General features: G+C 33.9%; 1 protein-coding gene across 2 annotated transcripts in view; it reads left to right on the forward strand.

Moving 5' to 3' along the window:
• Positions 1-18,918, forward strand: part of LOC145286321 (alpha-L-fucosidase-like) — a 66,754-nt gene that overhangs the window by 20,008 nt on the left and 27,828 nt on the right. For both annotated transcript variants that reach the window (XM_080135243.1, XM_080135244.1), the window contains exon 2: positions 10,741-10,847. In XM_080135243.1, the coding sequence (XP_079991369.1) occupies positions 10,741-10,847 (107 nt within the window). The remainder of the gene's footprint in view (positions 1-10,740; positions 10,848-18,918) is intronic.

Below are 18,918 nucleotides of genomic sequence, written 5' to 3' on the forward strand. Positions count from 1 at the left end.
TGGCCAGTTTTGCCTCCATATGCATGGAGCCGGTAGTATGAACTCCTATTGTCGGAGTGTTAGTTCTTTGTTCCTCAAAAGGATCCATGTATAATCATGGTGGACTTGGCGGGAATGTTGGCACTTATAATTAGGCATAATGCAAGTCACTTGGGACTCTAGTTGAATCGAGATAAGATCCAATATTTGGTAAATAAAACATGAAGAAATGTTCATGAATGTCATCCTGTAATTAGAATAATTTCAGCAATATAAAAGTGTCTCTGCTTGTAGAGATGTGATCCTTTTTTCACCAGCAGTTTGGTGATACAACATGAAGAAATTGACATAGCTCCCTTCACGTGTGGTAGCTGCTGAATTGGAGTCCATCTCTTGTCGAGTTCCTGCTTGGACTGAAAAATAAAAGCATGATACAAAAAGTGTGCCAAGCAATTCACTTGACTCATTCAAAATTAACCAATCACGGCCGACCACCAAACTGTATAGGCGGCCTAAACAAAAAAGATGTTGAAGGTCAATGGACCGTGGAGATACCTAGTGCTCAGTTTCTAATGCAACGTTCTAGTAAATCGATCACCCATTTTAGAACTACTTGACATTTTTAAGCCAAATTTCGCGAATTTAGCCTTTTTTTAAGCAGTTTGGCCTTTTTTTTTTTTTTTTTAAATTTCGCTTGAAATTTGCTCTTTTCTGATTATTTTTAGGTTAAGTTTCATCACCCGACGTTTACAATTTTTAAATTAACAGGAAAACTCTTTGGTATACTTATGTGTGTTCACAGTTTCTAATACAATAAATCGATCCCCCATATTGGAACCATTCAACACATACACCTCTTTTACATAAAGAATTTTTCATTTATCAATCTAAGGGCACAAAATTTGAATGCGCACACAAAAACATGTTGACCAGTGAAAGCAATGCAGAATATAGACCTGAATATTCCTAAAAAAATCGACTTTTTAAAGGTAAGTCTTTAGTTGGTTCTCTAGTGCACATTGCCATTGAGTCCGTTTGTTTATGCGACGAGCTGTTTCTGACAATGCCAGTCTCATATCATCAACAGCTTTCAGGCAGTTTCTGGCTTTTGTCTTTATTATTGTTACTAAACTTGAGAATCCTGATTCACATAAGCACGTAGTGACAAAAAGAACAAACACTTGGAAGGCACACTAAGTTGTGGGAATAAATTTGTGAGTTTTATCCAAAAATGAACAAATTCTTCTCTAAAAGTAGCAGAAGATTAAAGATCAATCAGTTAATCTTTTACTGGTCTGGCATCTTTGATTTCTGACAGTTCAATGGTAAAAGGTCTTATTATCCATTTCTCTCTTGGTATCTTGGAATTCTTGGCAGAGCTGAATGCATATCACCTCTCCCCTCTCCCCACCATATATTAGTGTCCAATCAATAATAATTCTCTGAAAAAATTGCAAAAAAAACCGAAAGTTGTTCTTAACATGGGGGAGGTTAGGGGGGGACGGTTATTTCAAAAGCCATTCTTAACATGAGGAGGTTGAGTGTGTTTATTCCAAAAGCCGTTCTTGGGGGTGGGGGGATGATTCTTGTTCAGGTCTGCCGAATTCTGTGGACAGAGACGTTGAATCTCTAAAGCCACCATTTGTTTGTGCATTGAATGTTTTCACATCTGCAGTGGTGCTGCAACCATTGGCCTCTCCCTCTTGGATAGGATGCAAAGAGGAATTTCTAACCTTTCTATTCCTTTAGTCAACGAATGTGGAATTTGTGAAATATTAAATAGACAGTGCACCAAGTAGTATTAAAGTCTATCTCTGGGGAGCTTCGTTATTTAGGTTTAAAAATGTATACTAGGTTACAGAGAAAAATAGTGCGAGAAATGGAAAGATACCAGTCATACTGACTACAAAGTGTAGGGTATCTGTTTCTTTTGATTTTAGATGAAAAAAACCCCACAAAAATTGGAACAAATATGTTGTGGACATTGCCAAGGTTGCTGCAAAGAAGGTGAGCTCTCTCTACTGTACTAGAAAATTACTCCCCCTCCTATATGTTTACAAAGCCACAATTCACCCATGCACGAAATATTATTGCCGCATCCACCATTATTATCTCCCTATTATACACAGTCTAAACAAGAATCTCAAATTTAATAACTACCACACTATGGCCAAACACCAACTTCTGTCCCATCACCTCAATGTTGCATCCCTGTCTGTTTTACAAGTACTTTAATGGAATGTGCTCTGATAAACTCATAGTGCTTGTGCCTTCTCAGTGTACATAATCCTGACTAACCCAACAAGCAACAAAATCTCACCTCTTCACTGTTAAGGTCTCTAGGTGCTTTCTATTTTAATGGGCTCGTAGACTTTGGAATTCTCTTTCTGCTTTCCTGAATGTACTAACCTGCAGAAGTTTAAACCTCATGTGAACAGACATCACACTGTTCAATTCCTTACAGTCCCCTGTTAGGCATAATCTCAAATAGTAGCCCTTACGTTCCATGTGACAATAACATGAAAAGAAAGCTAAAAGTAGCAATAACACACACACACACACACACACACAAGTTTAAAATAAAAATACCAAAGAGTATTTTGATTGACTGATAGGTTTGTCCTTTTACTGCGTGAACTTCACTATTGGTTGTGTGTCACATTATTCTGATTCAATTTGTGTATGTACTTGACATCTCACAAGAATGGCACAAGATCGATTTCATATGAAAAATTCAGCTCCCCACAAAGAGGAACTCTAGATGAATACAAAAAAAAGCAGTGATAAAACCTGTTGGCATTCCCCAGCCAGGATGTCTGTGGCATCTCGGGTGATTAGTGATGAACTAGTTTTCATATTATTTGGACACATCGGACTGCTGTTCTCATCTTGAGTGTCATTTTCACAATTTATTTTTCCAAGTGTTCTAACCACTGCACCATCGGTCCTTGCTGTGGTGCAGTGATTAGAGTACTTAGAAAAAAAAATTGTAAAAGTGATATGCTCCTGAAGGTTGAAGGTTCAATTCTCAGTGTGGGCGACTGAAAAATACAATTGCAAATTGCTTAGGACCTCTATCCAGTCATGGATAACGTAACAAGAGCATGTTACCCCTGTGAAGCAAATAAAAGGTTCCATTTGAAATTCTGTCCAAATTCCTAAGCCCGACAGAAACATTCTCGAGTGCAACAAGATACACCTGAAGAAGGTCCGAGGTTACATCAACCGAAACGTTGTGAAAATCACACTCAAGATGAGAACAGTAGTCCGATGAATACAAATAATATGAATAGCCAATCCTCATCTTAAAAATTTAGAAAGATAAACTAGTCTTCCTTTTTAAGGAAGATTAGGAAGTCACCCCTTTACTGAATCTGAAGGAGGAGGTAATGTCTGGGAAGATGACATCATGTTCATCGCAAACAAACTTACTGTTTATATACTTAACTGATTTCTAATCGGTCTATCCAAGTTTGAATAAAAATTAGTAATTTGAAACATGAATCACTTGTCTTTCAAACATACCCCTTTTCTTTTTCTTCCTGAGATTCTCACGGATAACTCTGCTCTTGAGGAGAAATTGATCCTGAAATTTCTTGTCTTTCTTTCTTGAAGTACATATATTAGATGTCCCTTCTGCTTTTCGTGAAGTTGGTTTCCTCTAATGCTCCAAACACTTTCTAACACCTGAGGCTATTCTTTATCTCTACAAATCTACTGTGGAGGGTTCTTGATAAGGTATCTGTAATTTTATTGGTTCTACCCTTTCTTCTCTGCAACGTTTCTCTTACAGACATGCTGTTGCTAATCTCAGTCTTTTTTATGAATACTATTTTGGCATGTGTTTATTGGAATTGTTTGATCTATTCCCTGTTTCAGCTCGTTTGACTCGTTGATCTAATCGTCTCCATCAATTTGTTGTTTTGATATCACACTGTAAAACAGTTTCATATTCCAGAAGCTTATTTCTAACAGCTGTAGGCTTTTGAAACTCTTTTTGCTGACTGTTTTCCTCCTACCTATTGTCTTGCAAGATTAAGGCCAGACATCTCCTGTCTTTGTTTTTTTGTTCTATTTTTGTTTTTGTAAAATCATCAACTGTTTCAAGATGGCACATTAATTTGTGCCGATGCGAGAAGGTTTATTATGTCTCTCATCACAGTCTCAAGAGCATGGAGGAGATTCTAGGGGACAGTTACTCCAGGATAACTGAACAGGGTCATAAAAGATCCTTAAACCTGCAGCAGGATCAGTACCTGTGCATTTGTGCAAAAAGAAACAGAATGAGCACTGCCAAAGCCCTACAAAATGACCTCCCTGTGCTATTAGGTATCTAGATGAAATCCTTGAACCAATTGTCAGAACCTATACTGGTGCAGTGGGACCTGGGTTTCCCCTGGTTCACGACAATGTTCAACTTCATGTGGCTAGACTATGCAAACAGTTCCTGGAGAATAAAGGAATTGATACCATTGACTGGCCCCCACATTTACCTGACCTAAATCCAATAGAACACTTCTGAGACTTTGTTTAGGTCCATCTCGTACCACCAGGTTACTCCTCAGACTGCCCAGGAGCTCAGTAATACCCTGGTCTAGATCTGTGAGAAGATCCCCTAGGTCATCTCATTAGGAGCATGCTCAAACGTTGCCAGGCATGTTTATAAGCACAAACTACTAAGAATCATTTTGAATTTCTACAATAACATTTGACAAAATGGATCAGTATGCTGCATCATTTTTTCACTTTTATTTTTTGAGTGTCTTTGATTTCTTCCCTCTATAGGGTTCATTTTTATTAAATTATTTGTTTGTGACTAATTCATCACCTACTTATTATCAGGAAAGATAATCAAGATCATTTTTCCCTGTTTAGATCTGATGTGTTTTCGAAGTGTTCCCCTAAATTTTTTGAGCAGTGTATGTAGCCTACGTTAGCCATGCCGATACAGAATATCATTGCTTTAAATTAAATGGATTAAAAAAATAATGGTGAAGATCTAAACAAAAAATGTCACATTTTGACAGAAATTTGTAATCATTCTTCCTCCTTTCCTTCCTCCCCCAAAACAACTGTACTTTTACCTTGAATAGATTAAAAAACAGATCAGTGATCATTACAACCATTGTTATAATAAAATTAGACTTTGAATTTGAGATATTCATCTATGTTTGTTTCTTTATACTACTATACTTACTCGGCGTTGCTCAGGAGTGTTGTATTTTTTTAACTCTGAAAATTTTCTGCAAACTTTCAATTCATCTTCCATATTTCATTTTATAAACATGTCAATTTCCAGTACTTTTGTAGAATACAGACCGTGCTGAAATAATAGTGTTATTATTTAGAAGCTAGTTCTTAATTTGGGAAATCGGAGGACTTTATTTTTGTTAAAAGTATTTTGTACTTTCAACAACCAACAAACAAAAGATACCATAAAACTTAATTTAGTTTGAAAATATAAAAAATAGCATGGTGTGTGTATTCTGCATACATACTCAATTTCCCAAACCACATGATGATGATAGCGGGTTTTTTTTTTTTTTACATAGGCATCACCACTTATCAAGGCTCAGAGACCACTTGAGGATAAGGGTTAAGAGTGTCACTTGGACAATATAGTAATCGTTAGTTATGGAAATTCGGTAAATTTGTTAACTTAAGAGGAACAGCTCATCAAGAACTTATTCACGTTGGACTTGAAGACAATCAGATTATAGTCAGCTGGAAAGCAGGAAAACGGAAGATAGTTCCACAGGCGTGCACTTCTAGGAAAGAAACTTTGTTCATGGAATCTACGTTTCGGTTTAGGCACAGATAAAGAGTAGGGGAATTATTGATAGTGCTTTCAGCTAGACGAGTGTTTCTTGTGAAAGTTTGGTGAGGGGGGACTGTAGATTGGAGCTCAGTCGAGCAGTTGCCATGAAAATAATGATAAAGCAGAGACAAACTCGCAACATCTCTTCTGTGAGATAGAGGTTGCAGGGAAGAGAGAAAGGACATCTACAAGGCTACAAAGTCTATTTTGAACTTAAGGCAGGACAAGTCCTTTCTAGTAGCTCCTGCCCAGATATGGCAACAGTACTCCATCCTTGGATGTACCTGGCTCTTATATAGATAGAGAATTGCATCAGCAGTGAGATATCTACTGGATCAATAGAAGGATCCCACCATTTTTCCAGCGGCCTTGGCAACAGATTTGATGTACGTGTTCCATTTCAAATCAGTTTTTTTTTGGGGGGATTACTGCACACACATATACTCATTCCTCTTTAAAATAATCCTCATTGAGTCTTGTGCATTTTCTCATTCTTTTGTGACAGACCTTATATTCACCCCATCTCCACACCAAGACCCTTGTTTTTGGGGAAGAGAAAAAGTTGTACGGAGTCAAATCTGGTGAATTGTTCCAATCAAGTGATACTGTTTTTATTCATTTGCGTCGTTGTTGCTTCTTCGTCTTGTTTTGTTTTATGAAGTAGTCGGTAAGGTAAGAAATAAAAAGTAAAATTCTGAGTTTAGTGTTAGTTTGTTGCCTATGGATTCTGAAAAAGCTGGGCCGATTATTTTTTTTTTAAATTTCACACAAATGTAATTTGTGTCTGGGAGTGTTCTTAGAAAGGTTTTTTTTATCAGAATGTCACTGATAAGTATTGAAATTGATAATCGAAAAAATCAGATTAAAGAAGGAACAGTCTGATTTTGACGAAAGTTAACACCCTTATACAGCCTAATATCACAAGTGCATTTAAGTTATATCACCGCACAAGCTGAAGCATTCAGCATGTAAAATCAACATTAGGTTCCTTGATAAGACAGAGGTGCATTTGAAATGAATGCTTCTGTTTACAGCACAATTGAACCATGATACTTAACTTTTGCATTTTAAACTTTAATTCAAACCATTATATATAAAAATAATTTTTTTTAAATCAACAGTAGGTTCTCTACAGTTTTATATAGACTAAAATGTAATGTGGACTAAGGCAGATTTTTAAAAGATAAGCAAATATTTGTTTACAATCAAAATTTTCTCGTGAGCATAGTGCCTTTATCAGAATAGAAACGGTTTGTGTTTTTTCTTTTTTCTCTTTTTCTGTGGCATGTTGTCACTCAAATAACAAAACCATGTGGTGTTATTCAATGTTAAAATGTGGTCACGTGTAAGCTTGCCAAAAAAATGTTGATTTTAAATAAATAAATGTAAAAACTTGTTTTTTTTTAAAAAAAATCTGCATTGTGTTGGCTTCATAAACTTGCATTTTCAATTTCAGTTTAAACACCTTGTGGGCCCTGCATCGACTTGTGACCAACTTTTTTGCTTGCCATCACTTGACCACATGGCCAAATTCATTGTTTGACCTCACTCCCGGGGATCTGCTTAAGCAACATATGGACGGGCAATCATAGTGAAAATATTTTGTATTTTAACACTGTATTAAAAAAATATATAAAAATATTAGATCTTGATAAAAGTTATTAATAGATGAATAACCTGAAACAGAAAAAGTGTAAATAAAATTATGCGCAACCCCCTCCCCCCCCCCCCAAAAAAAAAACTTAGGTTATAAGTTATATACGGTCAGTGTAAAATCATGTTAGATGATAAACTCATCTGTTTATCTCTTTTGCCATAGCTCACACAGCACACCGAATCTTGTTACTTTTCAGACTGATCTTGTATAAATAATACAAGTGGCTAAGCTCAGCACTTCATTATGTATTGTTATAAAACACTGTCTAAAAGGATATTGAGCACTTTGTATGTGCAAGAGCTACTGATTCAGCTCTCTTCTCATTTTGAAAACTTGATTTTAATCTTATAGTGAAAATAATTTGTTCTTCAACTAAAAAACAATGAATACCACTCACTTGAAAAAAATTCACCAAAATCAGAATTATCAAATGTAAATGATTTTTTCAGTATTTATTATTATTGGAATAATAAAGAAAACAACACTACAGCTTTATTTTAAAACTTTTATTGAAAAATTCAATTCAGGTAAGTTGATTATGTAGTAGAGCTGACAGCCTCAATCACCGCCTTGATATGGATCCAGAACTGGGAGCATGCCTTTTCCACAAGCACCGGCGGGAGTTTAGTATATACGTAGTGGATGGCGACAATCAGGCTGGCTTTGGTGTTGTAGGAGGTCATGTTGGTGATGTTCTCGACATATGACCAAATGAAGTTGTTCAGCGGGTTCAGGTCGGAGGAGAGCAATGACAGAAGGGTATAAAGTCATAGCACTCCTTCTAAAGCCAAGCCTGGGTCTCTTTGGACTTGTGGGCCTGTGCCGAGTCCTGCTGCCACACCCAGGGACTGCCAGCGGCCACCTGATTACCCCAAGGGATCTCCACACTCTTCAGCAAATCCAAGTACACTTTAGTGTTGATTTTCAAGCCGACTTCAAAGATGTGAGGTGGCATGATGGGGTCCTCATTTGAAACCACACTAATGACCATAACCATGGTCGGAAACTTGGTTTTTATCACCCTGGGCATGTCCCTGTTATTCGTGGCAATTCAGCAATGCATTTTGAAGGTGCTGGCAATGGTCCTGTTGTCATAACTTGGATTGGTAGAGAGCATGAGTTGTACAGTGGCACATCTCTGATCTCACTTGTTGAACATTGTGTCACTTTCAGACATTATAGAAGACTCCTATCACTCTTTGGATTTGTACACAACTTGACAACTAGTAGATGGTCTGCAACAAAAAAGAAAACTGGTTTTAATCAAATGGAAATGGAATCGTTTTGTCTTTTCTAGGGCGACAATTTTATCATTCCACCCTCTAGTTAATAAATGAATGTTAATATAAAGTATTAATTTTATTATGTTTCTTAATTTTTCAGATGATAATTTTGATTATTCGGACTTCTATTAAGTGTGATTCACACAATATTTTGTCTGATGTAACCACCGACCTTTGAGATTATTTTGTTGAATTCTTTTCCACAGAATTTTGAACAGAACTCTTTATTTAATCCATCGTTCCGTCAGCCATGACAGGTAAAAGTCTTAAGTAATTCGCATTTGTATTCTTAGAAGAGTGTTGATTAGAAATACTAAGTAAAATTCAGTTCTGAGTGACACTCTTCTAGGTTGACGGAATAAGAGCATTCGACCTCAATGGATCAAATAAAGGATTCCGTTCGAAATTTCATACAGATTTTAGAGTTCCACAAAAAGATTCTCAAGTTTGGCAAGATGTACCTGAGGAAGGTTCGAGATGAGATTGACTGAAATGTTGTGAGAATAAGTTGAGAACATTAGTTTGAATAATCCAAATTTTATTAAAAACAGACATATAGATATTTTTTAGGTAACTTGAATCACCTAACCCCATTCATCATCCATCATTGCCTCCATTCAGTCTCAATGGATATTCTCTGTAGGGGTAGCTGCACGTGTAATTGTGAAGCAAGAGTTGACCAATCCCTAAACACACCTCTCCTGAATTTGCACTGCTTGAGTTCAGTGGCAAGAAAAACTCCAAGACAACTGGAAACAATGCCAAGATAAGCAGAAAGCACATACAGCACTTGGAATTCCCAAATAATCACATTTTAGTGCTGACCAGGCTCAACGTTGCTCAAGGACCTCTCTCTCTCTTTGATGGTATGGTCATTACTGACTAGCCATAGTACTCTTCACAAATTGTTGCCGTTGACTCCAGTTTTGCACTATTCTAAACAACTCAGTATGCTAATGTCCGCGATGTCCTTTATGTTGTTTGACATTCTTGTTTTTGGTCTTCCATCTCCTCTTTTGCTAAGGGTTGTACCAAAGAGCAGATTTTTTGTTAGGCCGTCTGTTCTGGCCACATGCCCCAAAAATCACAATTTTCTGTCATTGATGCTGTCCAGCAGTCTTCGGCGTGATCCAATCTATGACACAACACGTTTTATTATACTCTTAGTTGAAACTAAATAGTCACCTTTACAAAGAGATAACACCCTAAAAATGTGAACGAAAAAAATATAAGGAAGCTTTTGATGAAAAACGATACAGAAATGAAAACAAAATGTTAAACAAAGATGTTTCAGTATTATAAACATGTCGTAGGTAAGCCAGTTAAACAATTATCATGTATCACTTTGAGTCACAAACCATCTACGTTCATGAACCAATATTTTCTTTTAATCCATGGCTGATAATTTCATAATTCTTTGAATTGATCAAAGTTGTGTTGGTGACATCCATTCAAATTTTTTCAAAATTTAAATGAGAATTCTCTGACCGAGTTCAAAGTTTTCTAGGTTCTTGTCCAGAATTCAACCTATATTAAAGAAATAGAAAAAAAAAAGAAAAATCTGTATAATGTACCTGTAATTAAAAGAAAATATCATATTCCAAAAATCATGTAAATTGCTCAACTAGTTTTATTCTTATAAAAAAATCATTTTAAAGAAATTAATGGGAATTTGTTGGCATTACAATATAAATCTTGCAAGTTTGAATTAAGTTATTTTTATATCACCTTCAAAATAGTAGAAAAGACAGACACTTTTCAGTTACTCATAAAAATTGATTTTATTATTTAAAAATAAAGCTACTTGATCAATTTGCATTATTTTCGGAATATAATATTTTTATTTCTTCACGGTACATACATCATACAGATTTTTTCTTTATTTTTGTTTTTTAATATAGGGACATTTCTGAACAAGAACTATTTTCTGCTTCAGAAAGGTTGTCATTACCATTGACCATTGTTTTATTTGAATCTGTAATTGGTTTGTTTTTGTCTTTTAGGTACATTGTACTAACGAGCAAACATCATGAAGGTTATACAAATTGGCCATCCAAAGTGTCTTGGAACTGGAATTCTATGGATGTTGGTCCCCACCGAGATCTTGTTGGTAAGTGAATTCTTAATAAGTCATCATTTCACTATAATCCATTGCATATTAAGAACTGAATTTCCGTAAATGTCCGTTTATGCTTGATCGACACCTGACATAAACTGCCAGAATATACCGAGCGCCAATCAAATCTAAAAAAACGTTAGGAAACATAGCATTTATCAGAGAGATAAGAGAAAAACAATAAAATAAACAAAACAATAAATTACTGTAAGTTTCATGAGTAAATATTTTTTTAAAAAAAAAGTTTCAAGCATTTTTTTATTTATTTATTTTTTTTTTCAAGAGAATTTTAAGGAAAACATTTTATTCTTTGGAGAAGTTTAAGTTTTTAATGATTTTTTCTTTTTTTTCAAGAAAAGTTTTAAGGTTTTTTTGTTGAGGTTATGTGTGTGTATAAAACTGGTTTTTGCAATTTTTAGTCGTGCTTGTGCAAATAAGGTTCCACTACGCAAGGAGATCCATTACCACCTTACATTCATTAACCTTTATCCTCGAGTGATCTTCAGGCCTTGATAAGTGGTGACTTCTAAGTAAAAAAAGAAAAAAAAGGGAGACAACTGTACAAGAGTTATAAGGTTAATTTTTGGGATTGTCTTTGTAAATTTATAAAAGTTGTCATCTATAGAATCAAAATAATTCTTATGGGCGTAAGGGCTGCAGCTTGCATTCAGTTGATAGAAAAAAGAAATCTTGCTTGAATAAAGCAATATATATATATACTAGAATATCCACTTGTAGACAAGCAACCAATCTGAACCCAGAGAGTGGACTTGCCAATCTAAGCATAATAGAACATCGCAGGATGCTTATATAACATCTATCTGGCTCTTGATCCATTTAGTTTGAGCTCAACTGATCAAACAGCTGGACACTGGCTACTAAATTCAATATCGTCATGCTCTTTCTGACTTCTACGATAAATATACATGCTAAATAAGTAAGCAAATCTGTGGTAGAACGAATTTTCAGAAATAAACTTAATTACTCTTTGAAAGTAACAACATTGATCACTTAGTGCTTATGCATTACAATTGAATATAAAAAATGTATTTTAAGTAAAAACACTATTATATAGTGACATGTCATATTGAAATTAGTAAAAAATTCAAAAATTATAAAAAAAATTGATCAAGTAGACGATTTGCTAGAACTATTTTTTACAAAAAAAAGACATCGTTATTATTGATCTGCCATTTTCTAATTTGAAATCATGGCATGGCAGTTATTAGAAAACAGGGGAGATAAGTCAGTTTTTTATGGCTGCAATAGAAGAAACCTATAAAACTATATTGTTTGATAAATTTTATTTTTTGTGTGTAATTATTTTTCTACTTGATCGTTTTCTTTTGTTTCTTTTTTTTTTTTTTTTTTTTTTTTCAGTTTTTTTGCAGTTTTTAGATTTAAATTTTGACTTTTGCCTTTAAAAGGCCTTATTTCTATTATCATTTTGAAAATAAGGAAAATGTCTTGGAAGGCCTTGAAAATTGTATTTGTTATGTCCAGTAAAAATTTGTGCCAAAATATTAAAAATAAAATCGAAAAAATCTCACTCTTTTTGTTTTTATTTATAATTGGGGCGGGAGGGGCAATGCAGCCGCTATAAATTAAAATGACCCCCTTCCCATAAAAAAATCTTTTCTTCAGCAGACAGGATTCTCCTATGATGACCCCCCCCCCTTAAAAAAAAAAGAAAAAAAAATTTGTGATACTCTAAGATGAGGCTGGACGGATGGAAAAAATGGACAAGACAGTGGAAATCTTGGTTGAAAATTTAAAAGCCGTAAAGAAAGTTAATATTTGAGCTGAAATCAAAAGCATTTAAAACTACTTAAAAACACCAAAAAAATGATGGTAAATTGCAAGGTAACTTTCAATGGTAACATTTATTTGTTGCATATTTGATTTTTTAGCAATGTTTTTGAATCACTGGATTATAAAACACTACAAATTTTGTTTTGAAACCTTGAATTTAGTGTTGAAAATCTGTACGGCCCTTGTATTAGTTTCGACATGTCAGTACATAATAGCATTTTTTTTTTCTTTTTCTGTTTTTGGTGTTGCAATATTTTGGACATATAATGGGGTATGATCCCACACAGTCAGAAGATTCTATTTATAAACGATGCTGCTAGGAACTGACGAATCGAATTAATTCACGTTCTGCTACCAACCAATCAGAAAACAGAATTGCTCCATAAATATTAAACCTTTTCTGTAGCAATTTTGCATGTTTTTTCTGTCTCGACACTGTAAGAATATTTTGCTCTGTGGAACTGTCTACTGCAAACCAGTCACCTCTCAGGACTTGTGTGTAACAACGAACCATCTGAAACTGTTCTGTCTACTGCAAACCAGTCACATCTTAAGACTTATTTATGTAACCCCTCAAGCCAGAAGGTGGTTAGGACTCTTATTTCTCTAGAAATCTTGGCTCGTATCATCTAGTCTCCTCTGAGGTTGTTACATGAAATCTGGTATGCTGAAAGTGAATATCGAAGCAGCAGGTAGGAAGAAAAACAAACTTATGTAGTCTATCTACAGAAGCTTAATTTCGCAAAATTATGTACAAGTTTTTACAATTATCACTCAGTTTCTGCAAGTTCTTTTCACAGTCTCAAATCTCTTCACAGACAGCGACAGACGATTGGATGAGGAAGGTGGAGGGGTCACGTCTCTTGTCGGATTCAACAAGCAATCTACTTCAACTCCCAACTCTACTCTAACTCTCTAATTTTCGCACGACAGTCGTATATATAGTAAGGCATGTGGATGGGGTGGAAATCCTCCCAGCCAATAAGATTTCGCCACAAAATCGAAAGCTTTAGGGTTTTGCGTGGGTACGATTCCCATACCTGAAATCTGAATTACTCATTCTCACAATATCCAAGGTCAGATGTCAATTCTGACATCCGACCTTGAGTTCATTTAAGGCCAGACAATGTTATAAGTGAAATTTCCTGTCATCAACTTTTAGCAGTAAAAATATATTTCTCTGGTTTCAAACAATATCTATTTTGACATGAAATAAAATATATATATTTATCTTCTCTATCTTAAATCCTTGGGTTATCTGGCGTCACCCGGGAATACAAAGCTACCTCAGCGTAGTTCTAACGCTCCTCAATGGGGGATTACGTTACATTTAGAACAACGAACCATCGGAAACTGTTCTGTCTACTGCAAACCTGTCACCTCTCAAGACTTGTTTAGAACAACGAACCATTGGAAACATGGCTTACACTTCTAGAACTGGATTATAAAACACTCCAAATTTTGTTTTGAAACCTTGAATTTATTGTTGAGAAGGCCTTGAAAAGGGACATTGAAAATCTGTACGACTCCTGTATTAGTTTCGACATGTCAGTACATAATAGCGATTTTTTTTTTTTCTTTTTCTTTTTTTGCGTTTTTTCTTAAAATGTATGTTATTGATATCCAATTATGATGTACAAATACCAATCATTTTGAATGAAACCTTATAGAATCTCTCTTTCTAAAGGCGGATTTCATTGTACGTCTAAATTTTGTTTTTTACTATTTACCAATTCCTCAAGTTTAGGTAATCGATTTACTGTCTTAGACAATCCTTTCTCTTTTGATGTCCGTTATTATAGATCACTGAAAGCTGAACTCATCAAGTGGGGGGAGTGCTGGGATCAATCATTCAGCCTGGTGAAAGATAACATGAAATGACCATCACCAACAGCGTATTTGATTTAATGCCTGCTTTACATGTTGACATGAGTTCACCCACTTTTAGAAATTGACTTCCAAACTAACTTATCTCTAGGCAGGTCTTTATTTATCCCTTTCTCTTAAATCCATTCCTATCACTTCTTCCCATGTTTTCTTTGATTTTAACCTGCCAATTGACTCTGCTACTTCAACTGTTCTACATCTACTAACCCAAGAAGTTATTCTTTCAACGTGATTTCCTGTTCTGCACACATTTCCATATACGGTTTAGATTTAATCTTTTTCTGAGGTCATCAAATCTTTAAAACACCAAAATTAAAATTTGACCTTTGTATTAAGTTGTTATAGATTCATATTTGTGTGTGTTCATTGCTGCTTTGCACAAATTTCAACATTTATGGGAATGTATTAATTTTTGTGCAGTTGAAATGTGTGTGTGTGTGTGTGCCCATTGTAATGATGGTTGCTTGCAAACTCTGGGATTCTTTAGCATTCTGTTGTGTTTAGAATATGAAGTTTTTTGCGGTGTAAAACCCAAAATGAACCGAATGCATATATTTGGTTCAGATTGTTTTGCATTTATAGAAACCACCAGTAAACTAAATAATAAAAGCAAAAAAGGTATTTTCGTAGGTTACGATAAAAACAGTCCAGCATATTTAATCTACTTTCCAGCCCAAAATGCCATAAAAAGGGTTAGATGTGTAAAATTCAATGATACATTAAATTTAAAAAATGGCGATCCAGTGGATTAAAAATGTGAGGAAATATTACCTAGCATCTCAATTGATCACAATGAAAATATTAATAATGACAACAATTGCAGTAGAACTACTGACAAAAATATTAAACAGACATGTCGATACTCGATAAGGGGTGAAAAAGGCCAGACTTCTTAAAAATTGAAAAGATACAAGAGTATGCAGTGGATTACCGTTACTCGTTGAAAAGCGCATCAGAAAGTTATAATGAGGCGATTAATTCAGAAAATCACCAAGAATGGAAAAAAGCTACGATATCCGAATTGAAAGCTTTATCTGAAAAATGACACATATGAAATAGTGGCAAACCCAAAAGATAAGAATATAATTTCTTCACGCTGGTTTTTTTTTCCGAAAATATCACAGCTTCTGGCAGTGAAACTTTTAAAGCAAGAGTTGTTGCAAAAGGTTTTTCACAAATTTTTGGAGTGGAATATTTTGCAACATTTTCACCAATGACAAATTTAACGACAATTAGAATTTTATTACAATTTGCTGCTCAATACAATTTAAAAATCCATCAAATGAATGTAAAAAATGCTTATTTAAATGCTCCGATTAACTGTGAAACCTATATTTACCCTCCAGAGGGGTTAAAATGAAAAATAAAAATTTCATGTGGAAACTGAATAAATTGTTATATGGACTAAGATAAAGTGCTCACAATTGGAATTTAACGTTCCATAATTATGTAATAAAGCAAGAATTCAAACAACGTTCTGTAGATGCGTGCATGTATACCAAAAATGTAGGTAATAAATTGTTGATTTTGGTTTTTTGGGTTGACGATATATTGCTCACCTCAAACTGTAACAACACTTTAAAAGATGTTCAAAATAAATTAAATAAAAAATTTAAAATGGCCGATCTGGGACAATTGTCAGGGTTCCTCAGTATAAAATTTACCTGTGAAAATGAAACTAACTCTATGAACCAATCATGGTACATTGAAAAAATTCTGCTCAAGTTCGGAATACAAGATTGCAAACTGTCTACAACTCCCATTAAGATGGATATAAATAAAAATATAGAGACCTAAACAAAATTAATAGACAATCGATTATACAAAGAAATGATTGGAACCCTCATCTATTTGATGACCACAACTAGGCCTGATATATGTTACACTGTAACAAAGCTATTTCAGAACTTATTGAGACAGACAATTAAGAACCTTAATCATGCAAAACAAATCATTCGTTATCTAAAAGGAACCAAGGAACAATCTTTAATATTCAAAAAGTCTACATATCCTGTAAATTTAGAAGGATTTTCAGATTCAGATTGGGGTAACTGAGGATAGAAAAAGTATAACGGGGTATTGTTTTAGACTGTCAAAGACTGGACCTATGATCTCTTGGAAAACTAAAAAACAAATTGTTGCCCTTTCTACTTGTGAAGCAGAATTTGTGACCCTCACCCATTCCACGCAGGAGGCAATTTTTCTGAACACCCTTCTAAAATCTATTTTAAAACCAGATCTAAGTAAAAAACCTATACTAATTCATTGTGACAACCAGAATAGTATCTTATTACCAAATAATTCTATGATTCATCAAAGGTCGAAGCATATGGATATCAGATCAATATCAGATCATTTCATAAGGGAAGTAAAAAATCTATTGCTCTTATGTGACGTCTGAGAATAATATAGCCGACATTTTCACTAAACCTATAAAAAGGATAAAATTAAAACATTTTATAGCCGAACCTTTTGGAATCTGATTATGAATCTCTTTTTAGAAACCCAAAAAGAGAAGCATGAACAGTCGAAATCACAAAAAAAAAAATAAAAAATAAAAAAAAATTATAAATTGTCTCAGGCACGACGTTAAACTGCGGCCATTTCTATCTTATTAACCAAATTTATCAATTAAAAAAAACAAATGTATATTTGTGCAAGTTGTGTGTGTACATATATATATATATATATATATATATATATATATATATATATATATATATATATATTTGAATAGGATTTGTATGTGTATATATATATATATATTTGAAAAGTGTTTATTTTTATATGTATCAAAAATAAAAAATTTAATGTGATTTACAAAAAAAAAAATGGCTACTTTTTACATACATTATAGTAATATATTAATAATTTTTTTTCGACCAATGAGATTAAAGACAAATTCCCCAAAACAAAAAAAGTTTTATTTTATTTATTTATTTTTATTTATTTCATTTTTTTTTTTTTTCCTTTTCCCAAGTCAAACCAAATCGAATCTGAAAGGATTTTTCCATTATGTCAAAAAAGGGTGTGTGTTAAATGTTTTTGACTCTTAATGGGGGTATGATACTAATGATTTTGATGATCGTTTTTATATCCTTAAGTTATAATAACCCACTAATGAAAAGCTTCCAAAGTTACTATAAAAATTGTCGAATTTTGGATTCAACTAGTTCGCCGTTGTCTACATCACAAACTGCATTTGATTCTTCGCCGCCATGTTTGTTACTGGTAATTACTTTACACTCAGTATCAGGACTGCATTGCTTCACCACCGCCATCTTTGTTCAACATAATGTCTCAACCATTAACAACTCTCAGAGAGAAGTTGATGAATAAAGATGATTTTATACCAGTTTTGAGAGTAATTATGCAGTAAGGAGTACTATTATATATTATCTAATAGACTTTAAAAAGAACTTATTTGGTGTCCTATTCATTGGACAGTGGGACTTAATAGGTTAATGCTGTTGTGTCATTCAATCTATCAAATATTTAAATAGACGTTTATTACTCATTATTTCAAGAGTTAATAAAACGACTTTGGAGTTACTTCCTTTTCAAATTTTCAATGTTCTATGTGGCCCCAGCTTACATCAGTTTTTGTAATAGAAAAAATAATCGGCGATTCTACACTCTCAAAACGAAATTTCAGAAATCGTAATAGTGTATTTCACATGAAAACAATGGTATCTACATATTCCTCATATTTTTAAGATGATTATATCTAAAAATTACGAAAATCGGTAAGGTAGAAAATTATTTATTAAAGAAAATAAAAAATAGAATTTGAAGAAAACGATCATATTTGCTTATGTAAGACACAGGAGAGTCCAAAAGGGAGGTAATTTTCCATTTCAATTTATTTTATAAAAACAAGATGGTCGCAATTTTTTACCTGCTAACATGATTAAAGTTGTATTTTTTAATAATTCGTAATATTCAGGTAATTTCGACTGCCTAATTTGGAAGCTAACATTGTTATTTAGATGCTGGTCTTGTGTAAGGTACTCAGATTTTAGCCACATTTTCGTATCGCAAAAGACTACCTCTGTTAGAAACCTGTGGCCAGTGTCGCACAATAATATTCTCCTGTTCAAAAATATCCCCCTAATTTAATGATTACTTTTTACAGTTTCAACAAGTTTTTATTCATATTTTTTGAAAACTTGAAATTCACTTCGTTTTTTTTTTTTTTTTTTTTCTGTAAAGGAAAAAATTAAAAACTTATACAGAAAGACGCACTCTATTCACTTGCAAAATTAAAAACGTGAGTCTTTTCTGAATAAGTTTTTTTTTCTTAAGTAATAACTTTTCAAGGAAAAAACACACCCGAGGATAAGGGTTTTTTTTTTCCTAAAACAAA

This window comes from Euprymna scolopes, chromosome 10 (genome assembly GCF_053919585.1).
Source record: "Euprymna scolopes isolate OS-2025 chromosome 10, ASM5391958v1, whole genome shotgun sequence".
Taxonomy (NCBI): domain Eukaryota; kingdom Metazoa; phylum Mollusca; class Cephalopoda; order Sepiida; family Sepiolidae; genus Euprymna; species Euprymna scolopes.